This window comes from Esox lucius, chromosome 22, assembly GCF_011004845.1.
Source record: "Esox lucius isolate fEsoLuc1 chromosome 22, fEsoLuc1.pri, whole genome shotgun sequence".
NCBI classification, from domain to species: Eukaryota; Metazoa; Chordata; class Actinopteri; order Esociformes; family Esocidae; genus Esox; species Esox lucius.
The window spans coordinates 14,665,641-14,689,681 of NC_047590.1; the positions used below are offsets into that span (position 1 = coordinate 14,665,641).

Below are 24,041 nucleotides of genomic sequence, written 5' to 3' on the forward strand. Positions count from 1 at the left end.
TCACACCAAAACCCTGACATCACCAAGCTGTTTTATACCTACTTTACATCTTAAAACACCAATGACATGCTTCGGATTGAATCTGAAAGTCCTTATTTTCCATATTTTTATTCCATAGGAGCTGATCATCATCCAACTTGCCCAGGTTTTTTCTAGAATATATGTGTGACTGCAACCTGAGCCTATGCTGTAGCATTGTGATGACTTTAAGCATTCCAAACTGTAAACATGTACCCCTTTATTGCGGATTACGGGATAATGAAATGTCTTTTGGTAGACATACAGGATCAAAAGGGTGTTGGGCCAATAATGTGCAGGGATAGGACATTTGCGTTGATGAATCAGGGTTTTTATGTGTATGGACAGGATCAAGACCTTGGCAGCATCGCAATGGCACCAAATCCCCTCTCATTAAAATAACAAAAGGTCTGATCCAGCCACCTTTGATGGAGGTTTATAAAACAGGCGTGTAGCTCTCGGTCATGGATATTGCATTGAGGAAGGGAGCTCCAACACTGTGCAGGCATGAGTAAGGTAAGGCAGACCAACATTTATCTTTCTTATTTTAAATGACCAAGAGCACTATATACAGCTGTCCTTGTCCTGGTTTAAAGTAGTTTTATTCACTTCAGATTTGATTTGGCAAGAAAGACAATGATTTGTTTTTAAAGAAAGTAATGCCAAAGTAATGCAATATTAGTTTTTACTGGTAGGCATTGTGTAGTCATTATCGCAGAAGTATAAAACTGTGGATCGTCAAGACAAAATAAAATTGTTTGGCATACTAAAAATAATAGAAAATGTGTTTGATGAAACATTAGGAAGTGGTCTTCTGGTCTAAGCCACTGCCACTGGTGAAAATGTTTGCATAACATTGGTTTGAATCCAGAAAAAGCACACTAAATCTCAAACTAGAGCATAAAAACTGGCCCCACCTAAGAAATACGCACACACAAAAAAAGCTCAGCTCAGTATTTCAGTTGGAAGATGACCTGCCCTGATTGACGTTTCCATTTCCCCCTTACCTTTCGCCCTGGATGGATAGATCACTTTCTACGAGGATAAAAACTTCCAGGGTCGTTCCTATGAATGTGACACGGACTGCCCTGACATGCATCCACATTTTAGTCGGTGCAACTCCATTAAGGTAGATGGAGGCTGCTGGGTTCTGTATGAAAGACCCAACTACACTGGCTACCAGTATGTTCTGACCCGGGGAGAGTACCCAGAGTACCAGCGCTGGATGGGCTACAATGACACAATCCGCTCATGCCGTACCTTCTCTTATGTGAGTAATCGGGAGGTGAGAAATGGGGGGGCTCAGATGGGTTTTCAGTGTCTTGTTTATTCAGGACTCAATCTGTTATGTAATATGTTATCATAAGGTTTAATGCTCCCCTGCTGAACTGGTGATTTGCCCAGGCGCAGATTAAGTTATGGTCTTGATGGAAATACATTTTTAAACAAGATTCTCTGTTGCTGTTTGCCCAGAACCAGGCTCAGTCTGTTCCTTGATCAGTTGTCTTATAAGCACAACATGTGAGTAATCTGTATGCAGTGGTTGGAAGAGGTTGTTCGACTTAGGCCACAGCTCAGAGTTACAGCACCAGTCAAAAGTGTGTATGAGTATCAAAACTTTTGACTGGTACCCAACATGTAAAATAAAGCAAAATAAGTTGGTAATTTCTACTGATAATCACTATCAAATGTTACTTAATGGCTGTTTGTGACAGGAGTTTTTATGATATATAATCATATACATTTAGTAATTTAAAAGACGCTTTTTAACCCAAATGAATTACAGTTAGGACATACACTTCAAGATAGGTAGGTGGAGCAACCACGTGACTCATGAGTACAGTAGTAAGAGCATCCTACGCTATCAGCGCTAGAAGAGCAGAAAACCATCCATTATATATGTAACGTAAATAAAACATGAAACCTTTAATGTTGCCTAGCAACCGACTGAAGCCTTCCACTTCCAACCAAAACTGAACCGATTCAGCCAAACATCTCATCCCTATGATTTGGTTTTCCTTGAAAAGAGAGACATTCTTGACATTCTGTTCTAAGCTACCTTTGTGGGACCCTTGCCTGTGTTATTACACTGTGGCCTCCCCATTTTTAGTTGTACTTACCCAGTTGTAAGACCCACGTAAACATTTTAGATGTACTTAAAATGTGATTCCCTTTTGCCACCTGAGTGAACTTTCTTTTATTGTTGATACTCCTCCTGTACATCTCTGTCCAAGCAGGCCAGCGGCGGACCCTACCGCATGAGGATCTATGAGAGGCCAGAGTTCCAAGGACAGATGATGGAGTTCAATGAGGACTGTGACTCTGTCCAGGACCACTTCCGCAGCCGCGACATTTACTCCGCCAATGTCATGGAGGGGTACTGGACCCTCTACGAGCACCCCAACTACAGGGGGCGCCAGTACTTTATGAGGCCTGGAGAGTACAGAAAGTTCAGTGAATGGGGCGCCACCTGTGCCACCACCGGCTCCTTCCGTAGAATCACCGACTTTTAGGCCCAATTTGTTCTCCATTCTGACCAGTTAATAAAATTATTGTTTAAATGATCCTTGTGTTTGATATTTCCATTACACTGTTTTGGATTCACTGATTTGTCGTTATTGGCGACCTTTTGATATTAAAATTTTTTGGGGGGGCATAAACGGAGGTCCCAAATACCAATACATTGAGCAAGGGGGATATTTCATGAATTCTACACCACAAATAGGCCAATATGAAGGGACAAAAAAATTATATTGATTGAATTGTTACAGTGTAAATTTAATTTTGTATCGATGAGCCTATGACACAAGCAGACCACAGTCGGGTTCAAATTATGTTTCCAGCTAAAGTCATCTTTGACACCGGGTCAAATAGGGTCACAAGTGAAACATGCCTTGTTGGCAGAGTTCCCAACCAGAAACATGTCCCAGACAAAGCCCATACAGGACAATGAGGACAAGAACAGAGATACGGAAGCTCTTTTCATACCTGGCTGAAGGTTCCCCCTTACACCACACTATAGACATGTTTTTGTTTACCTGGCCCCCCTGCCATTCTAGGGTATGATGGACATATATGCTATGATATAGAAGTAAATATTATAGTCACTAAGAAAATAATAAGTATAATTTAGAGTGGTTTGAATTAATAGGTTTACATTGCCATTGTGGGATGTATGTCAAAATAAGTAGGTAATGTTAAAGTACCACCAAAATTAGGTTAAAGTAGTGATATAATTTTAATTATTCTAGTTATTGTATTAAACGAACTGTTACATGTCAGATCATGGTCAATAATAAGTTTAATATTTTCTATCCGGTTCATTTATGTTCCAGTTGTGTATTTCCAAGTGAAACATACTGGATGTACAAAAGATGTTACAATATCGGTTTGCTGATTTTGCCAACAAACATTGTAGAATTGGCCTACTCCAGAAGTAATACAATTAAAAAGTTATTGTAAAAAACTGTTAGATAAAATCACTACGAGTTCCCCTGAAGGAATACAACTTTTATACACATTATTATTGCAGTGAACAATAACTTCAGTCATGCTGTATCGGTGAGGGGTTACACCTGTGAGCTTTCTGCTGACTCGTTCACCTGATGATCTAAATAACAAAAGCATGGCACCCTACATGTTATCTTTCTGACATACTATTTAAGGAGCCTCACAGGGTTGTTAAAACCAGCATCACGTTTGGGTCAACTACCAGCAACCATGGGCAAGGTATTCCTGTGAAAATGTACGATTTTTGCGATGTAAAAGAACGAGACAAAGATTAATAATTTCTGAACTCTTTCCACTTTTAATGTGGCCTGTAACGTGAAAAATTCAATTGAAAAACAAACTGAAATCTTTGAGGGGGAAAAATGAAAAAGAAAAACCTTACAATAACTTGGTTGCGTAAGTGTCCACACCCTCAAACTGATACTTTATTGAAGAACCTTTTGATTTTATTACAGCACTCAGTCTTTTTGGGTAGGAGTCTATTAGCATGGCACATCTTGAATTGGCAATATCTGCCCACTCTTCTTTGCAAAAGCGCTCCAAATTTGTCCGATTGTGACAAATCTCCTGCGCACAGCCCTCTTCAGATCACTCCACAGATAATCAGTTGGATCCAGGTTTGGGCTCTGGCTGGGTCATTCCAAAACATTAATCTTCTTCTGGTGAAGCCATGCTTTTGTGGATTTAGATGTGTGCTTTAGGTCGTTGTCGTGCTGAAAGGTGAACTTCATCTTCGGCTTTCTAACGGATGCCTGAAGGTTTTGTAATTTGGAACTGTTCATAATTCCCTCCACCCTGACTAAGGCCGTGGTTTCAGCTGAAGAAAAACAGCCCCAAAGCATGATGCTGCCACCACCATGCTTCATTGTGAGTATGGTGTTCTTTGGGTGATGTGCAGTGTTGTTTTTGCGCCAAACATACCTTTTGGAATTATGGCCAAAAAGTTCAACTTTGGTTTCATCAGACCGTAACACATTTTCCCATATGTTTTTGGGGGACTGTTTTTGCAAACTTCAGCCGGACTTGGATGTTTTTCTTTGTAAGAAAGGGCTTCTGTCTTGTCGCCCTTCCCCATAGCCCATTCATATGAAGAATACGGGAGATTGTTTTCACATGTAGCACACAGCCAGAAGTTGCCAGAAATTCCTACAGTTACTTTAATGTTGCTGTAGGTCTCTGGAAGCCTCCCTGACCAGTTTTCTTCTCATCTTTTCATCAATTTTGGAGGGACGTCCAGTTCTTGGTAATATCTCTGTTGTGCCATATTTTCTCCACTTGATGATGACTTGTCTTCACTGTGTTCCATGGTATATCATATGCTTTGGAAATTATTTTGTACCCTACTCCTGACTGATATCTTTCAACAATGAGATCCCTCTGCTGCTTTGGAAGCTCTCTGCGGACAATGGCTTTTGCTCTGAGATGCAACTAAGGAAAATCCTACTAGAACAGCTGAACTTTAATTGTGATTTATCAGTCACTTTAATGATGGCAGGTGTGTAATGACTTCTATTCAACATGTGTTTGAATGTGATTGTTTAATTCTGAACACAGCCACATCCCCATTTATAAGAGGGTGTGCACACTTATGCAACCACGTTATTGTAAGGTTTTTATTTTAAATTTTTTCCCCCTCGAAGATTTCAGTTTGTTTTTCAATTGAATTGTTCACATTATAGGTCACATTAAAAGTGGAAAAAGTTCTGACATGATTTATCTTTGTCTCATTCTTTTACATCACAAAAACCTGCCATTTTCTCCGGGCAGTGGAGACTTTTTATATCCACTGTATGTTTTAGATTTTACACGTCATACAAGTTTAAATTCACAGTGATTCCCCAGCATTTACTGCATCCGCACACATGCATACACACACATGCACAAACACCATTCACTGAAATGCGTTTCCTCTCGTTGTACTGCCGTAAAAGAATCTCAATGCAAATCGCATATTATTTTTCTTCCTATATCCGTAGATCATTTTCTATGAGGACAGAGACTTCAGCGGCTGTCAACATGAATGCATTAATGACTGCGCTGACCTGCACTTCTACTTCAACCGCTGCCAATCCATCAGGGTGGAGAGCGGCTGCTTCATGGTCTATGATCGTCCCAACTACATGGGCCACCAGCACTTCCTGAGGAGGGGTGACTACTGTGACTATCAGCGCCTCATGGGCATGAATGACTGTGTCAGGTCCTGCCGTATAATCCCTGCGGTATGGAGTCTGATCCCTGAATATGAGTAGGCCTGTGTATGGTGATCTTGAAATTTGAATTGATATTTCAAATAAAATGTTTTGGAGAGCCACAAGGTTCTATTCGTGGGCCATTAGAATTGACTATTTGTGTAATTAAATTTTTTTTATCTGAGAGATTTCATAAAGTCGAGTACAACTAGATACATAATGTATTGATCATCACTCAGGCTGCAAGTGTTCTGACTACACTCAACAATACGGTTGACTGATGTGAATTTGTTTGTTGCTCACAGCACCGTGGCAGCTTCAGAATTAGGTTGTATGACCGCTATGACATGGCCGGCCAAATGATGGAGCTGTGCGACGACTGCCCCAACATGATGGAACGCTTCCGCATGTCTGACATCAACTCCTGCAACGTGATGGAGGGCCACTGGCTCATGTACGACCAGGCCAACTACATGGGCAGGCCGTACTACCTAAGGCCCAGCGAGTACCGCATGCCCAGCGACTGGGGAGGCCAGAGTTGCAGGATTGGCTCCATCAAGCGCCTCATGGACCTCTAATGAAAATCTCCTTTTAAGAAAAGGACCTTCAATGACAAACCAATCCTGATCAAGTGTCTCCTGTTTGCTTTCTTTCACACAATAAATAAATTGGTTTCTGTCATCCTAATGTCCCCTGTTTCTTCATTCTTATGTATGGGTATTGCTATTGTTTACATTCCCCATTGCGCAACAGTGAAATAGTTGTATCTCTGCGATTGGCTGGGCAACAGAAGATGGCGTTGGTCCTCTGAGCTAAAGCCTAGGCATTCATTTAAGATGCAAATGTTCAGGACTCCTGTAATGTAAATCATCATGTAAGCAGTGACCAACATGTAATTATACATGTTAAAGTTAATTTAAGGTTCCAAATCAGTATAAAACAGATGTATTTCCATCATGGTAATACTGCTGGACACTCATATGCATGTGGCTAGATATTTCTTGCTAACCCCACAAGAAGAACAACAAACGGACAGGATTAAAAAACAGTTAATTACATCATTAAGGGAATATTGACACAGATTACAGGCCTACTTTAAGACAAATAAAACATAAGTTCGGTGGCTCAATTCAATGCCAATTTAATGCCAGAAGAGCTTTTTATACATGCTGGTTCTTATGCATAATGCATAACACAAATGAAATGGACTGTGTTTGTGACAATGATATGCTAAATGTCTATGGAGTTGTTTTGCTGATGCCAAACCCATCCATGCCTCAGGCGTCCAGTGTTTAGTAGGGTTTTCTGTCAATTGTGATGAACATGTGAAAACTGGCCTATAACAATTCCTCGCCAGACAATAATGCATTGCTATACATAACCCGATTTGTGTGCTAACTCTAGATCGTTATTTGAATGACAATACTTTATGCTGCGCAATCACACAGCTGCTTTTTATAAAAGGACACGGTCAAAGAGAGTGTCCATTGAGTCCCTATCGCCCCTACACGCTACCATGACAATGGGAAAGGTAAGCCGCACATCCGCCTGCATTCATATGACTTACAGAAATGTATTTGCTTGTTTGAAAAAAACATATAGTTTTTTCCTCATTAAAAGGTATGAAAATTAATGGTCTTTCACCAAGAGTTTAAATATGAGCACTATGGCTATGCCTTTTTTTAATTTTTTTGAAAGGCCAAAACTGATGCTTCACTCCCGTTTGCAGATAATCTTCTACGAGGACAGGAATTTCCAGGGTCGGCACCATGAGTGCATGAGCGACTGTGCCGATCTTCACTCCTACTTCAACCGCTGCAACTCAATCAAGGTGGAGAGCGGATGCTTCATGGTGTACGAGAGGCCCAACTACACCGGCCACCAGTACTTCCTGAGGAGGGGCGAGTACAATGACAACCAGCGCATGATTGGCATCAATGACTGTATCAGATCCTGCCGCATGATCCCTGTGGTAAGCCTAATATAGATGCCTTAAATTCAGGCCTTCGCTGGTCAGCCGAACATTCCAATAGGTTTTTATAGAAGCGCGTCGATCACAACTTCTGGAGCAAAGTAGAGCTGTAACCCAAGGTTCAGTCTTGGCCCTCCCGATTTACTGGTCATTTCTACACATCTGAAGCCTGTTGTATTTACTTGTCCTGTAGCACCGTGGTTCCTACAAGATGAGGCTGTACGAGCACCCTGACATGGCCGGCCAGATGCAGGAGCTGAGCGACGACTGCCCCAACGTCCAGGACAGATTCCGCATGTCCGACATCAACTCCTGCAACGTGATGGAGGGCCACTGGCTCATGTACGAGCAGCCCAACTACAGGGGCAGGCAGTACTACCTGAGGCCCGGCGAGTACCGCAGACCCAGCGACTGGGGAGGCCAGAGTCCCAGGATTGGCTCCCTCAGACGAATCACCGACTCCAACAACTAGATGTAGCGCTTGTTCTTCCCTACCTACTGTCTGTTCTCAATAAAGCTGCACGTTCAAACACAAAGCATGTGGGGTTTTGTGTTATACTTTGAACATAAATGCTGTGGTTCCATTCACAGAGCGGAGAGTGATTTGTATTTAATATTGAATTTTACTGTGTATTACTCTTTAGCAGCATTGCACAGCAAAGGCTTGGACACACTTGTGTTGCAATGTTTGTAGATTTTGTTAATTTGTCATTATTATTATTATTACTATATCAATGATTCTTTTAGTTTAGATTTTGTTTTGCACTGGCGGCAAGGGGCGAAGTGCTGGTATAAAAAACTATATGTAGTGTATCTGCATGATCAGTGCACACCTTTTGAACCTTTAACGTAATACATTCCCTGTCGATAACCATAATTGTTCAGTACATTGTGCAGACCATAAAGTGCTCAGACATTTCATATCGCAGGATTTGATCAATTGATTCTGTTTGAATTATGATGAGTACAAAAGCTGAATTCCGCTGATTAAGACATTGCAAAGCAGTTTTGTGATAACTGTGATGACTGTACAGGGTCATCACTTAATTCTCAGATTGTCATTAGTGTAGACATGATGATAACCAAAAAGTAACAATATTTGATGTCAATTATGTAGGTTAACAGTGAAAATATTCTAGTTGAATGGGTGTTGTTTCACTCACACAGTAAATCTGGTGTTGCGCAGCCATACTTTAGAAATCACTTTGTTTTCGCTCCTCTGACAAAAACTTCGGTTTTGGCCAAAATGGACTGAATGAACTGCTGGCTCCAAGCTGCAAGATGTGAAACTGATGTTATATTTAAAAACTACTGCCCACTTCATGGTGCTACCAGAGACAGAACAGAAACCTAACATATAGATCCCCCCATTTATTTTAGTCCAGTACAGGGACCAGTCTCTTATGCATTCAGCGCCCAACTTGCTGGAGTACCCCAGAGCGAGACATCTCACTGGCAAAACATTTCTGGTCAAGGTATTTAGACCTGGTAAGACATATTTTGCAGATAAATGTTAGTACATTAGTACACTCAAAATCGTCTCACAACTACATTGCTGCAAGTATTCGGGCCATTTCCAGGCCATTCTCAGAAGCTACACTTACCACACTGTTCTAGCGAGCAGCTCTGCCCATTAAAATGCTTGTATGGTTTGGGACATTTCAGAGCTTTACTGATTTACAGCTGGTTCCCGACCCTATTTACCAGTGTTCTGACAACTGCCAATAGTGTTCTACCAAAGTGAAGAATATTGAAATGATCCTTCGCTGTTAGAAAGGGTAAGAAGCTCAACCAGCCTGACGTCGGCATAAACATTCTTTGCGTTGCCACCTGAAGCAGAAGAGGCTGGAAACAAGTGTTTTGTGTGTGGATGGATTTATTTCAATGTGTTTTGCATTCATTCAACTCACACATTCAGGTTCCTACATGGCAATATGTTTGATGGATCCCACCCTGGGGCTGATGCTTCCCCACTCATTGAACCTCCTGTACTCCCCGGGGCTCATCAGATACTGGCGCCCGGTGTAGTTGGGGTGCTCAAAGAAGATCCAGTAGCCCTCCATCACGTTACAGGAGTGGATGTCATTGTGATGGAAGCGCTCGTAGAGGTTGGGGCAGTCCTCCGTCATTTCCATCATCTGACCTCCGAACTCGGGACGCTCGAAGATCTTTAGACGGTGAGATCCCTTCGTCTGCGGGAGACAGAATGGGAATGTTTTGCGGAGGATGATCTCTTATCGAATCTCAGAAAATAATACTTTCCGTTGAGTGGTAGACCGCATCAGTGACGGCTGGTAAGTAAGTAAATGGAGAAGAAAACAATTGTGCATCCCCCCCCCACCCCCCACCCCCCACCCCCCACCCCCCATTTCTGAGAGTCCAGCAATCGGATTTCATGTTGTTTTAGACCCCAAAAGTATCTGTAACACATAAGCGTCCATAATATTCTTAAGTCATCTTAATTGTAAGTCGCTCTATATAACTGAAATGTAAACGTTAACCAGTTGCTTAGTGATCTGTTTCTTACAATGGGGATCATGCGACAGGACCTGACGCAGTCGTTGAAGCCCATCCAGCGCTGGTACTCAGAGAACTCGCCCCCCCTCAGGAAGTACTGGTAACCTGTGAAGTTGGGCCTCTCGTACACCATCCAGTTGCCGCTCTCCACCCGGATGGAGTTGCAGCGGCTGAAGTGGGAGTGAAGGTCGGAGCACTCTCCGCTGCACTCATACGAGCGACCTTGGAAGTTTCTGTCTTCATAGAAGATGATCTAAAAACAGACAAATCTTTTTGTTTTCGGTGTGTGTGCGTTTGCGACCAGAAATGTCCCCCTGCAGTAAACCCCAAGATAGAGAGGTACGGATATTTAATGTACACAAACCGAAATTCCTGACAAGATGCACAAAGTCCATGGATATAATTCCCTTTTATTGATTTTGGTTGAATAATCTACAGAGCAATGTAGAGGCACAAAAGAGGCAAAGCATTAAAATCTGCCTTACCTTTCCCATTGTGATGGTTAACTTTGGTTACACTGCCACAGGTCTGGAGGTGCGTGCTCTCTTTATAACCACTGGACAAACGAATGTATTGTCATGTAAATGGTTTGACTATAGCATGTCAGCATTTTTGGGGAGAATGCTCTGAACCCAGGAACTCTGTTTGTCTTTGACGGTCAACAAAGTAAGCATTTTACGTGTGGTGTAGACATTTCAAACCAATCAGGTTAGTGCTATTCTGTGTTCTCAGATTTAAACATAATAATAATTAGCTTTTTGCTTTTCTCCATGTTACCCATTATATTTCATAGGAAACATTTACATTTAGCTGGAGTATTACAAGAAAAAAAATGTAAAAGCCAGAAAATTCTGGAGTATAAAGCTTTTGTACTGAAAATGAATACATATATATCAGCATGTGATTATAACAAAGCAAGGGTATTTTCTTTATTTAATCATAAAACATTTATGAAATGTCTCTTTGTATTAAAATGTAAGTCCTTTTAAGAATCAGGTCAGATTGAACTGAGGATTTAATTTAGTAACTGCAAAACAGTTTCGAACTTCAGAATATGAAATTTATGATTCTTAATATTTCAGCACTATGCTTATTACCAAGGTCCAATTTGTTCTAGTAAGGGCAACTCTAATGGCATGGATTTGAAATAAACACACAGCACGTCGAAAATATAAGTGAATCATTCATCCAATGTCAAGACATTAAAATAAGTAATTTATTAAATGTTACCTGTGTTACTTTCTCCGCATTGTAATGTTTTGAGAAAATAAAGAATACGTAATACTGTTCAACTCCGGTCCTGGAGGGCCAAAACACTTCTGGTTTTCGTCCCGTCCTTCCAATAAAGGACTGAGTTACCTGAGATACCTGCTGAGCACAATGAACTAACACAATCATTTTTACCTGAAATGAACATCCCTGTGGTCATTTGATGCACACATATCCTGTCCACACTTCCCACAATTCTGCCTTTAAATGGTATTCCATCTATGTAAGACTGATATTTCAGTAAACGGATGTTCAAGTGTCAAAACATTTGAAGCATTTGTACATACGTAAATGATGCAAGGCCTGAATAACCATCAGACAAGAACAGCCAATATTTGGTGTGGGCAGAACCACAGCCTTTACAGATCCAGGTCTGAAGGAAAGTATACACTGACTCACACATCTGATCTATTGAAAAGGTTTTCTGCTAAGATCATGCTTAATGCAGATCTTCTGCTGCTTTTTACGTTTACTACTGCAAATAAACTGCTTTTGGAATTCATTATTTGTTATATTTGGAGCCCTTACATACACCACTCTCTTCCAAGAGGATGCTGAGTGTTAATTTAACGTTTCCAGTCAACCTTTTATATGTTGCGTATTTACGTTGGAGCCACCATTCATTTCTATGCGGTCAGCACAGCAAACTGTATCACACTCTTTTGCTTTTGTGGTTTTAACCGCTCCTATTGTAAAAATGTCAATGGGATAAATCTCTAGAAGGTTTTAATCCCAGTATGCCCAGAAAACAGTGGACGTCCCCTGACATTTCATGAACGTTCTTACAGTATGACTCTTTTTTGACTGAAGGGTGGTATTTCTCTAAACAAATAAATTATTCAAGCTAAATAATGTGTGAATTAAAATCATGTATTTCAACAGAAGTATTTACAGTACATCTATATAGATCTAACGTGCATAATTCAATATAAAATCTGATGCCAAGTCTAATTTATTATGTTGCCCACTATCCTAACTAATGTACAGTAATGCATGATCATTGCAAAACCTTGATAGAATACCTTAACCAAAGAAGAATGGTTGCATAAATGAAATAGCTGAAATACTAAGCTACATTATATGATTCAAATTAAGGGGAAAATAAGTTTTTTTTTCAAGTAATACATTTGCTAAAAAAATGTAAAAAATGATGGACATCTGTATTTTTTCACATCATTCAATTCCCCATTTTGCAAGAATAGGAGCATAGCCATTTTCACTACAATGGTAGGAATTTTAGAATATTTCTCCAGTTCATGGTATGCTTTTTTGATGCTTATGGACTTTCCTCTTCAATTCAAACCACAGGTTTTCAGAGGGTTTTAAATAAAATAACTTGGCCACTGACAAAATTACGTTTTTCTGTCCAACTAACCATTTCTTGGTGGATTGTAATGTGGGCTTGGGGTTCTTTTCTTTCAGAAAATTGTGATAGAAAATAATGGGAAAGTGTCAGCCTTCTTGAAGAGCCAACCATTATTCTTTATGATTTCGTCGCTAAATGTTAACAATTTAAGACCAGCGTAAGTAAAATAGTTCTGAAATCAATGATTCACCAAATTTGACAGCAGGTATGTGTGTTCTTTTTCTGATCATGTATTCTAATATCAATGCCATAGCCACCACAGGAGGAGTCATATGTATTTGGATCGCAGCAACAGTTCCAATCCAAGTGCCAATATTGTTTAGCAAGCTCTGGTGGGTGCGACAGAGACATTAAATAATATGAGAGATCTTTGCCCATGGACACAAGTGATGGGTCTGCCAATGAAGAACAAGGGCAGTGGATAATGGTGAAACCGGAATCCACCCCTGGATGTTAATCATTTTGACACCTATATTTATGCCAAAAAGAACGGTGAAGTCAAATATACATACCTATAGGTACTTCTCAAATGTGTCATTATTAAATAAATATAATATCAGTTATCAAGATAATTTTGAAGGTGAATCTTCATTTTTCTTTTTGGACAAAATTGTCTTCCTTGCGAATGAAAATGTGTAGTAGGCTGTGTAGATCATAGGGGACAAAATGGTTAACTGCCTCTTTGTGAAGGCAACAACACATGGAAAGGGTGCAAGATGTGTGTACAATTTGCGACCATAATGGATCTGTAAGTATACGATGGGGTTGAGGGCATGTTCACAAATGTTGTTTTGTCGGAAAATAACCATTATCACTGCTTAACATAACACAACCATTTCTCATTGTTATAGATTCTTTTCTTGGGAAGATATTGTATATAGCCTTATTGTTCGTATTGAAATATTACATTTCCCCCAAAACATTGAATGAATCAACTTTGTAATGGATGCTTTTATACAATCCTTTATTAAAAAGCTAAAATTCACATGGAACAGTGAATTAACAGGAATCCATGATACGCCTCATAGACTGCCATCTGATGTTTCCAGGGGTGCCCCCCATGCTGCTGAGGTTCCTGTACTCCCCGGGCCTCAGGTACATCTGCTTGCCTCTGTAGTGGGGCTGCTCATACAGGAGCCAGTGGCCATCCATCACGTGGCAGGACTGGCAGTCGGACATACGGTAACGATCCATCATGTTCTCGCAGTCGTCCATCATCTCATGCATCTGGCCACCAAAGTTCTCCCTCTCGTAGATCCTCATCCTGAACTGTCCCCTGTGCTGTAAGGGAACAGCCAAGAAACACTATTCACTAAGCTGCACGGGGGAAAATGTACACTGTTGGGTACATTTTTATCATAAACATTATTCCAATTATTGCTATTTAAAAATCAAATACACATTTTAAAAATCAACATATAATCTGTTGTTGGTTTACCATGGGGATGCTGCGGCAGGATCTAATACAGTCAGACATGCCCATGCGAGTGTAGTCACCGTACTCTCCTCTCCTCACAAAGTACTGGTTTCCCTGGAAGTTGGAACGGTCGTAGACCATGAAGCAGCCGCTCTCCACCCTGCAGGAGTTGCACCTGCTCAGGTAGGAGGTCAGCTCAGGGCAGTCCGAGCTGGTCTCATAGGAACGTCCCTGGAAGTTCCTGTCCTCGTAGAAGATGATCTGGAAATCAAAAGAAGCAACAAGGTTCATTCCAAATAGTGAACGTGTAAATGTATTTGCAATTGAGATGGTATCATCCATGGACAAATGCTTTCGCCCTGGTTACCTTTCCCATCATGGTAAATTTGTTTTGGGTATCCAATGGATACAAGGTGATACGCAGCCTGAAAGTGTATAGTTAATGCCATGTCCTTTGGGTACTTATATACCTGGCTTAACTTCAAACAAACGCCCTGCACCATTGTGTAAAGTCCCGTGTTGGCATAATGCAACTGGGCCCCCTTTACACAGCGGTTCAGCTAAAGGCTTTGTTGTGGACCATTGTGTGCATTTGTGAGGTGATGTCCATTCTGCCTGGTTGTTGTTTGCATTACAAAAAAAAAAAAAATTCCCTTGTGCAATTATGATAATTTACCTTCAATGACACCAATCTACGGTATAATGTCACATAAGCAGTTCCACAACTTAGCTAGCTAGCTAGAGATGGAGACACTAGCTAGAGATGTAGCCTCAGGGTAACAGATGGGTAACAGGTGGAGAAGCAGGATTTCTTCAACATGGCCACAGCATGAATTCAGCAAGCAGGCTACAGGCCAAAAGACACTTATACCCAAGGTTTAGCATTTTTTGCACAGCCATTACAAATTGCAGCTTACTTTATCCACCATTAGTGTGTTAGCATTAATCAGCAAATGGTTTGGATATACCTTTTTTACATGCTCACATATGCACAAACGTTATTCAGTGTCAAGTATTGCAGTTCAAAGGGTCACACTGGTCGGTCTCAGCAACGAACGCCATGTAGAAGTTAAGCTTGGCCAGTCTCATTGCAACAACACTTGGGAGTTCCTGGTCTGGCACCAGTGGATTAGACCCTGAAAAAGGTAACACATTGAAATGGTAACACATTACCCTTCCCAGGTAACACACTGAAATAGGCACTGAGTGACTGGGCTAGGAGATCCCCTCCATCCTCAAGATCCATTGGATGATAGGGCCAGAGACGTGCCACCACAGGAAACATCAAACACTAATAGCTCACACACTTAATTTATTTAATTTAATTTATTCATTCTCAATGTAGGGCGTTGGCCAATACACTGAACCATGATTTGGTCAGTGATGCCTTTTTCTTCTTCCAAAGCATCAACAATATATTTGGGCTGAATCAAGACTATACAAGATGGGTTGTAGTTTGGAATTTATCATAATGTTTGATTGTTTGATTGTGAAGTAACACTAATTGACACATGATTTAGACACAACAAATCATCCATTGCATCTTCAGAAGTATGAAATAGGGATGTGATTACGAAATGATATTCCTTGATATAGACCCATCCCCCGATAATCATTTTACACTGGAGCGAATGCCTTGTAATCCCTAATGCGGTAGCTCCAATGACATTCAACTCAGGGACACTGCTGTCTGTTTTTATTGATGTATAAAATATATTTAACACTTTTGTTCACTCTATAGAATTCAAAATAATAGATACACATACATCTCGAAATGATTCATCTTTTTTGTTAACTAGAGGGCCTAATTAACAGGTCATGGAGGAAATTTTTTTTTGGTTTATACTGGGTGATCATTTTGCGTGTGCACAGATCAACTGAGTGGTGACATGATATGGAGTCCAAGGCTTAAGGAGCTGTCTCTAAATGTTTCTGTGCTTCTCCCAGAGGTGTGGCTTATAGAGTCTACTCATGTACAGTTACGTATGTTAATAAATGTTCTCATTGCATTACAGCTGATAATGGTGCTTATACTGGTTGCAGCGTAAAAGTTGCTTATTATTGTCATTGTATATTGTTTACATATTAGCTCACTAATAAGGTCACTAATAATGTCACCAATTTGTTTTACATCATATGTAAACTGAGGAAAATGTGCGTATGTTCACAGTCAATGTTTTGCTGACAAAACCACACCTTTTGGTGACAAAATGCAGTTAAATATTTATTAATATACTGTGTCTAGTAAGTTACAGTGCGGTTGTGTGTGGAAATACATTAATACCCATTAAGATTTGTTTGTGTGGCATGGGGTGGACTACTGGTCTAAACAACTACCTCCACAACACACTTACTAGTGTAAGTGTGTGTTCAAATACGGTCTACTGATTTTCCTGGCACACCCTCTTCTCCTGCCCCACTAAAATAAAACAAAAAATCAGCAAAAATCAAAGGTTAAAAATATTTATTAACATGTATTAAAAAGCCTGTGCACCCTTTAAAGAAAGCACACTTAAAAGGCAGCGCACTTTAAAGGCAGCACCCTTAAAAGGCAGCGTCACTGGTGATGCGCCTCATGGACCGGAAGCTCATTTCCTCGTTTCCCGTTCCCATCTCTCTGAGGTTCCTGTACTCCCCAGGCCTCAGATAGATCTGCCTGCCCCTGAAGTGGGGCTGTTCGTACATGACCCAGTGGCCCTCCATCACGTTGCACGACTGTATTTCTGGCATACGGTAACGCTCCTGGATGGAGTCACAGTCGTCAATCGCCTCATGCATCTGGCCTCCGAAGTTCTCCCTCTCGTAGATCCTCATCCTGAACTGTCCACTGTGCTGTTCGAAAGAAGACCACACACACACACATCAGGAACCGTTGAATGAATCAGACAAGCTCGGTCGATTATATAAAATAGTGGCTCTACACCAAGCGAGGGTTGTGTTTTTATATGTTACCTCTGAAAACCGCAGACAGATTTAGATGATGGCATCTAAAAGATCCATTTAACTATAGCGATGAGTGTTTTAGCGCCCCATCCCTGCCTGAGTGTTTACCTGAGGGATCATACGGCAGGACCTGATGCAATCGTTGAAGCCCATCATACGCTGGTACTCAGGGTACTCTCCCCTCCTCAGGAGGTACTGGTGACCCGTGAAGTTGGGCCGGTCGTACACCATGAACATGCCGCTCTCCACCCTGCAGGAGTTGCACCTGGCTAGGTGGGAGGAGATCTCGGAGCAGTCACTGTTGCACTCATAGGAGCGGCCCTGGAAGTTCCTGTCTTCGTAAAAAATTATCTGGGGACGGAAAACGTATTCAAATGAAGTGTGAAAATGTGTGTCTGTGGTAGGGAGATCTAAGTGAACCTAAGTGGTAACATACAATATGGTGAAATGCTACAGAATGCACGGGCTAATGAGCGACTGTTCTGGTCTTCGGGTTTTATGGCTAGGATCTTTTGTATTTTTGAAGAGGTGGGTGCAACTTGCAGAGAGAGAGGGCTCCTAATTTTGGTTCTGCTCCTCATTGTGGCATCTCTTGATCCCTTGCCTTAAATCAAAAGGACCTAGTATCTACATGAGAAGCTGACCATTTACATAAGTTTACACAAGCTAACCCAAAATAGAAATATGTCAGGAATTGCATTTTGAAGTGCGAATCTCATACAATCTTCCCTATTAAGAGACCATACAACATCACTCATAGGTGCGTGCCAAAAAATAAAATGATGATTTTAATAATAACGTACTGTTACTATTATAACTTATAAGCTATTTGAATATTTTCTGTACACTAACATGCTGAAATATGTCTAAGAACCAACTTATCATATATATTCCAGATTGCTTTTGATGCCAAAGTAGAAATTACTAGTATGGAAAACTACGTATTAGTAAAATTGTACAGAATAGCACAAAAATGTATGCATTCCCTAATGTAAGTCATATTCCCTTTTGAGTGTATGCTAAATGTCTAAAATGACTCAAATCTAGATAGGCAGCACCAATGCCATTGCCGACACCCGGCAGTGACCAGTAAATGCACAGTACAGCAAAGTGCACGGACTACCGCAACCCCATATTACCTTTCCGTTCATGGTCATGGCTATTTGATTTCTGTTGTTCTCCCTACCGGCGTGCTGCCTTTTATGCTTGATGTAAGTCCAAAAGAATCTACCACCCAATTGTATAAAACACTGAGTCAGCTGAGCAGCACAGCTCTCGGGCACTGTACTACCCATCAGCCAAAGCCCACGGCAACAAGTTAACATTTAGTTCTTTGTGAGGTCATAGGGAGGTTCGTTTTTAGATGAGGTCAGATTTGTTTTCATTTATTTGTACAGTCTCTTTCAAATCTACCCCGAAATGTAAATGAACTGCAATAACGTATGGATATTCTTTCAGCTACATTGGGTAGAACTTTACGCAGTGCATTCCCATTGATTTGAAGGTAAGGTCTAGGTAGTTGTGTCATTAATGTTTTTCTTAGTAAGTGTACCACATATTGTACATTTTCATATGGGTCATCTGGGGAATCGAACCCACCCTCCTGACACTGCAAGCTTCATACTCTGCCAACTACTCCATGCCAAACTGAGCCCGTGGAGCTACTCTTACATGAGCCAGTGGGCCTCCCTCACAGTGAAGCAGATCTGGTAGTCATGGTAGCGTTATGAATAGACTCACAGCTTGTGCACTCGGCTTTCAAAGCTACCCCTCTCAGAGATCATCACGCTGAACGTACCCTGTGTGATTAATGAAGAAATAGGTTGGCATTTACATTAAGTGGATTATTTTGGGTAACACCTTACATTAGGGTTGTTCTGGTAGAGTGACTTTACATGGATCTGTTCTTTTAGGTTTATGGTTTTGAAATGTAATTTTCTTAAGGGTTAACAGTTTACATTAAGTTGATCTTACTCTTCACATTTAGTTGTTGCTTTGGGGCAAATCTTTACATTTAGTTGTTGCTTTGGGGCAAATCTTTACATTTAGTTGTTGCTTTTGGGCAAATCTTTACATTTAGTTGTTCTCACGAGGTAACGCTACATTAAGACTTCATCTTAAACATCTCTTTAACGTAATGTATGTATTGAGATTACCTAATGTGGTCATGCCTCTTGATGAAGAGATCCCCTTTGTGGATGTGCATAAACGTAATGTTGGAGATGAAGGCTCATTAAATCCAATTCTTATGCAAGAACCCCTTTGGAAAAATATACTCACCAGCATATCACTATTGCCTCAATTGAACTTTCATAAAGGGTTGTGTCTGTTCTCACCAGGATTGGCTCTCCGAAGCTTGATGTTGCCCCTGCATTGTCCAGTTGAATTAGTATGGCGCATGAGGTTTACCACTTACTATTAAATTGCTGTAATATTCATCCCCAATCATCCTTCAGAAGTCACTTTATGGTAATAATCTCATAATACTTATAGCAATCTGCATTTGGAAGAACTCTTATGAGCACTCTCATTCCCACTCACTTATTGCTCTATAACCGCTTTTAAACTAGATAGTGCTTTTGACGGGTGAGGTGAGGATTTATTCCATAGGGGACCTGTACATGGAAGCATCATTTTTGGTGTAAACGTTCTAGTTGCGCGAACAGCATGACAATATTTATTTACCCACAAATTATTTTGGCATACAAAAGCACACCCTAAAATGTAATCTTTCTATTGGTCAACTGAAGCCAATTCTGTTGTCAAATGAAAAAGCCACACCCTCCCTCTCTTCAAACAGCATCACCAACAGACATGATCGTCTCCTCCTTAACCACATCGACAAACAATGGCAGACGAGGGCGAGGAAAGCCAGCAAAATCCCCCAGTCACTTCAGAGTTGCTAAAACTATACACAGTTCACCCAGTGTCAGTTTAAGTGAGAAAACAAAAGCTGTATAGTGCAGGAAATCACTGTGCCATCTACATCACTAGGAAACAGGTTCTTAAAGCTATTTTTTAAACTCGTCATCCCAAGATGAAAGTGAAAATGTAAGGTCCTGGAATGGAATGTAGGCATACATATTCTAGGATTACGGGAATAAATAGGCCTACCAAACTGATTCTGATATGATCTTATATGATACATGTTTGTTGGAAATTCTGCAACTGTTTATTAGTGTGTGTGTGTGTGTGTGTGTGTGTGTGTGTGTCCATGCACCTGTGTTTATGGGTCTGTGCATCTGTGGGTCAGCTGGCACAAGTTTGTTTCTGAATTGAATTGCCTCAGTGCGCTGACCTCTGTACATCACCTACTAAATCTATTGTGTTCAGAGCAATGGCTGCACCATTGTGAAGAACATCTGACCAAGCAACATACCGCACGCCGCGTATTGAGGTGAACCGCCATCTGGTTGGTGATGTTCTGTATCTTCTTCATTGTTCTCCGTCTATTGTAATGGCTCTGGGAGATTTCACACATACGCTATCACAAGGTTGACTACAAAAATGGAACATGAATTAAAAAGAATAAAGTTATAACAATTGATTTGGAAATTACTGCTCTTTTTAACCAAATGTTTCAGGAAAACCCCTCAAAAACATGAATGTTATCTATTTTAATATTCACATTTGATGGAAATTGTCTCTGTTTATATGTCTGTTATGAATACAAATTATGTCATGTCCCTCTCTGCTATTGTAAAGATCTCAGACATAACAATGCAGATATGAGAGAGTTCCTTGGACAAAATATTCTCAGCCACCAGAGGTCATGGGACATCCAGTTCTTCTGACATCTCTAACTTCTCAAGACCAGCTTATGGTCTATTGTTTATACATTATGAGTAAATAGATAATTTATTTGTTTACGGCAAGTTTGAGAAGCTGTAGGTGATGTGACCTCAGGCTGATATTTTACAGGATCTTCTCTAGACCTTATACATAGCTATGCTATATATTTCTGGATTATTTTCCAATCAGGCAGGAAGAGAGAATGGGTGAATTGAACCTTTAGGAAAATTTAAGAAGACTTACCCCATTCTCCCCTAATTAATTCATTGGGGAAAAATTATAAAATATTCCAACATGATTACATTTTCGGCCACTTAATTTCCATTTACGCAGATTCATGTAAACTAGCTAGCAAATACATTAACTTTAAGACATATTACAATTGAGGGGTATTGTATGCCCTATGAACTGTTAAAAGTCTACAGTTAAAAAGAAAAGATAGTGAAAATTAAGCTGAGGGCATGTTCTATGCACATTTTATAATATACTACCGTAATCTATTAAAACCATGGCAGATTCAATACTATAGAATAATTAGAGACAGATATAAAAAAAGTACTTCAAAATACCACTTTTATTTCATGCAATTAGAGTTGTAACATTAAGCAGACTTTTACATGTTAAACTAGTAAGAATCCCAGGCGTTAATGGCGCTGACTCTAGCAGGCATCTGTGATCCTTTTGATGGAGCTGATTCTCATCATGGCAGTCATGCCAATGTCTCTGAGGCTCCTGTACTCTCCAGGTCTCACGTACATCATCCTGCCTCTGAAGTGGGGCTGCTCGTACATGAGCCAGTGGCCCTCCATCACGTTGCACGACTGCATTTCGGACATGCGGAAGCGATCCTGGACCGACTCACAGTCGTCCATCAGCTCGTACATCTGACCGGCGAAGCTCTCCCTCTCGTACAGCCTCATTCTGAACTGACCTCTATGCTGTTGGGGAGAGAATGTTGCCTTTCATTAGCATTTGTGTCTTCTGTGTTTCCAGTGCATAATGTCCTCATTGATTGTTAATTGACTGGTATACAGGAAGGTAGACGATGCACAGTGGAGACAAACTGCTTTAAAACCACCTGAACTTAACTAATTGAAAGAGTGATTGTAGTTTTCCATAAAAAAAGTGAATTTAAATGTATTTGTATTATCACTGTAACTTAACTTTACCGCTATCCAGGGACAACTTCTAAACAAATGTTTAATTTGGCGAGAAATGTCATCATCCGAGCCGCTTCAACAAAGGACGTCTTACCATTGGGATCATGCGAGAAGAATGGATGGAATCCATCATGGTCATGCCACCCATGCCCATCATAGAACCCATACGCTGGAGGTCGGTATATTCGCCCCTCCTCAGAAACATCTGGTTTCCCATGTAGTTGGAGCGGTCGTAGATGACGAAGCAGCCCAGCTCCACCCTGATGGACTGGCAACGGCTCAGGTACATGTTGAGATCTGGGCAGTCACTGCTGGACTCATAGCTGCGACCCTGGAAATTCTTTTCCTCAAAGAAGATGATCTGAAAGGGTTTGAAAACAAGTTAGGTTCTTGATAACACTATAATGGCAATATCGTTGCCATTATAGTGGTTCTGCAAGGTATACAGTCTCTGAAAAGGGAGGGGAATAACAAAATAATATTTGGTAGAGTGAAATTGTTTTGGCCATGTTGTTAGCCCACGTAATGAAAACCATAATATATGTTGTTTTAAATGTAGTAACGGATCGGTATATTATAATATTATGAATTGATTGTGCATTATTCATGAACAAAATCAAATAACTAAAACTATCGTTGTCAGTAATTAACTTTGTATACATCAAGCAACAACAATGAAACTACAAATCTTGTTAAAAACAGTTACATTATTAGCAAAACTGGGCTTTATTCTCACTGATTAAAATGAATTTGATTAAGACTTTTGTGGTTTTAGATGCTAGACCTGACAATTGTATTTGAATTAAATTAGTTTTAATTGACCAGGCCCCCTCAACACATATCAGGCACTTCGCATTACCCTTCCCATGGTGACGATGGATTAGCTTGATGGTTAAGCTTGATTAGATGACGCGTAGTTGGCACGGTGTGTTGTGTGCAGCCAGAGGTCCTTTTATATGGGCATTGGGTCCACCAGGCACCTTGCACACCTTTGTGTTAAATTGCACGAGTCATCACCAGGCCCACGTGGCGGTTGTATTCACTGCACACCTCAATTAGTTACTACTGGATGCCGAATGCAGCTTTGGGGCCTCGACATACATATTTCTTCCACGTTGTTCTGTTTTCACTAGAAATCGAACATTCTGTAGAATCCGTTTGGCTTAAACTATTCATGTACGTCATATGCCAGTGGTTTGTGGTGGCAAACTACGGTTACAGTTCATTTGAAATGGGTCAAACTCAATTAACTTTGTTTCACCTAGAGAACACTCAGTAACACTTCATTTTAAGTTGCACAAACAACATATTTTCCCTGCATTTCATTTTGACCAGTTTTTTTTCAATTCACTGCTTTTTGTTATACATTAACTGACATCAAATTTGACAGTTCTGTGTTGTTGCATTGTGGTTAAAAATATCTAGCTACAGAGTTGTTGCTATCATAAAGGTTAGCTTTTTATCAAAAAACAGGAATGCTTTTTTAACTAATTGAAATAAATTATAAGATGTTTACATTTCAACTCAAACCAATTAGGTTTTAGCAGAAGGAAAAATAATTTATATATTGTGAGTTATTATTTTGAGGAATGTGACTCTTTTAGGACTCATTTGGAGGAAGACAGATTATTATTTGACAACTTGCTGGTTCTTCTTTTTTTATAAGACTGACCAATCAGATCAGAGGACAAAATCATTGACAGGTTAACACGGAATTCATAAAACAATACTGATTCTATACATTTTAGAATCAAGAAAAATAAATAAAATAAAATAAATAATCCAGTAATCTAACACCGCTAATAATACAATTAAAACACTTTGGGGGGAGATCAAGTGTAGCTAGGCTAAGGTGGAAACATGACCCCATATGGCCCTGCTCTGTGGC

At 40.4% G+C, this 24,041-nt stretch overlaps 7 protein-coding genes across 8 annotated transcripts; 3 read left to right on the top strand and 4 right to left on the bottom strand.

Moving 5' to 3' along the window:
* Positions 1 to 456: 456 nt before the first annotated feature.
* On the top strand, positions 457 to 2,582 carry LOC105023152 (gamma-crystallin M2). 2 transcript variants are annotated; one of them, XM_010892114.4, is made up of 3 exons: positions 457 to 534; positions 1,046 to 1,303; positions 2,256 to 2,582. In XM_010892114.4, exons 1-3 carry the CDS (start codon positions 526 to 528, stop codon positions 2,529 to 2,531), a joined length of 543 nt encoding a protein of 180 aa, XP_010890416.1. In that variant the 5' UTR covers positions 457 to 525; the 3' UTR covers positions 2,532 to 2,582. The 2 variants fall into 2 exon arrangements, with proteins under 2 accessions (XP_010890416.1, XP_010890417.1); XM_010892115.4 differs by having other exon boundaries at positions 1,046 to 1,288.
* A 1,138-nt stretch (positions 2,583 to 3,720) lies between these two features.
* Positions 3,721 to 6,344, top strand: LOC105023184 (gamma-crystallin M2-like). The gene is made up of 3 exons (XM_034289829.1): positions 3,721 to 3,747; positions 5,505 to 5,747; positions 6,023 to 6,344. The coding sequence occupies exons 1-3, from the start codon at positions 3,739 to 3,741 to the stop codon at positions 6,293 to 6,295; spliced, it is 525 nt and encodes a 174-aa protein (XP_034145720.1). The 5' UTR covers positions 3,721 to 3,738; the 3' UTR covers positions 6,296 to 6,344.
* Positions 6,345 to 7,168: 824 nt separating this feature from the next.
* Positions 7,169 to 8,225, top strand: LOC105023153 (gamma-crystallin M2). The gene is made up of 3 exons (XM_010892116.1): positions 7,169 to 7,248; positions 7,447 to 7,689; positions 7,883 to 8,225. Exons 1-3 carry the CDS (start codon positions 7,234 to 7,236, stop codon positions 8,159 to 8,161), a joined length of 537 nt encoding a protein of 178 aa, XP_010890418.1. The 5' UTR covers positions 7,169 to 7,233; the 3' UTR covers positions 8,162 to 8,225.
* Positions 8,226 to 9,554: 1,329 nt separating this feature from the next.
* LOC105023154 (gamma-crystallin M2) lies at positions 9,555 to 11,537 on the bottom strand. The gene is made up of 4 exons (XM_010892117.2): positions 11,437 to 11,537; positions 10,692 to 10,762; positions 10,217 to 10,459; positions 9,555 to 9,881 (listed from the first exon to the last, which is right to left on the bottom strand). Exons 2-4 carry the CDS (start codon positions 10,698 to 10,700, stop codon positions 9,612 to 9,614), a joined length of 522 nt encoding a protein of 173 aa, XP_010890419.1. The 5' UTR covers positions 10,701 to 10,762; positions 11,437 to 11,537; the 3' UTR covers positions 9,555 to 9,611.
* Positions 11,538 to 13,788: 2,251 nt separating this feature from the next.
* LOC105023155 (gamma-crystallin M3-like) lies at positions 13,789 to 14,683 on the bottom strand. Its single transcript, XM_010892118.1, has 3 exons — positions 14,626 to 14,683; positions 14,280 to 14,519; positions 13,789 to 14,122 (listed from the first exon to the last, which is right to left on the bottom strand). The coding sequence occupies exons 1-3, from the start codon at positions 14,635 to 14,637 to the stop codon at positions 13,841 to 13,843; spliced, it is 534 nt and encodes a 177-aa protein (XP_010890420.1). The 5' UTR covers positions 14,638 to 14,683; the 3' UTR covers positions 13,789 to 13,840.
* A 2,024-nt stretch (positions 14,684 to 16,707) lies between these two features.
* On the bottom strand, positions 16,708 to 18,388 carry LOC105023156 (gamma-crystallin M3-like). Its single transcript, XM_010892119.2, has 3 exons — positions 18,341 to 18,388; positions 17,310 to 17,552; positions 16,708 to 17,090 (listed from the first exon to the last, which is right to left on the bottom strand). The coding sequence occupies exons 1-3, from the start codon at positions 18,356 to 18,358 to the stop codon at positions 16,803 to 16,805; spliced, it is 549 nt and encodes a 182-aa protein (XP_010890421.2). The 5' UTR covers positions 18,359 to 18,388; the 3' UTR covers positions 16,708 to 16,802.
* A 3,161-nt stretch (positions 18,389 to 21,549) lies between these two features.
* LOC105023157 (gamma-crystallin M3-like) lies at positions 21,550 to 23,078 on the bottom strand. The gene is made up of 3 exons (XM_010892120.4): positions 23,013 to 23,078; positions 22,248 to 22,514; positions 21,550 to 21,931 (listed from the first exon to the last, which is right to left on the bottom strand). Exons 1-3 carry the CDS (start codon positions 23,019 to 23,021, stop codon positions 21,653 to 21,655), a joined length of 555 nt encoding a protein of 184 aa, XP_010890422.1. The 5' UTR covers positions 23,022 to 23,078; the 3' UTR covers positions 21,550 to 21,652.
* Between the last annotated feature and the right edge of the window lie 963 nt (positions 23,079 to 24,041).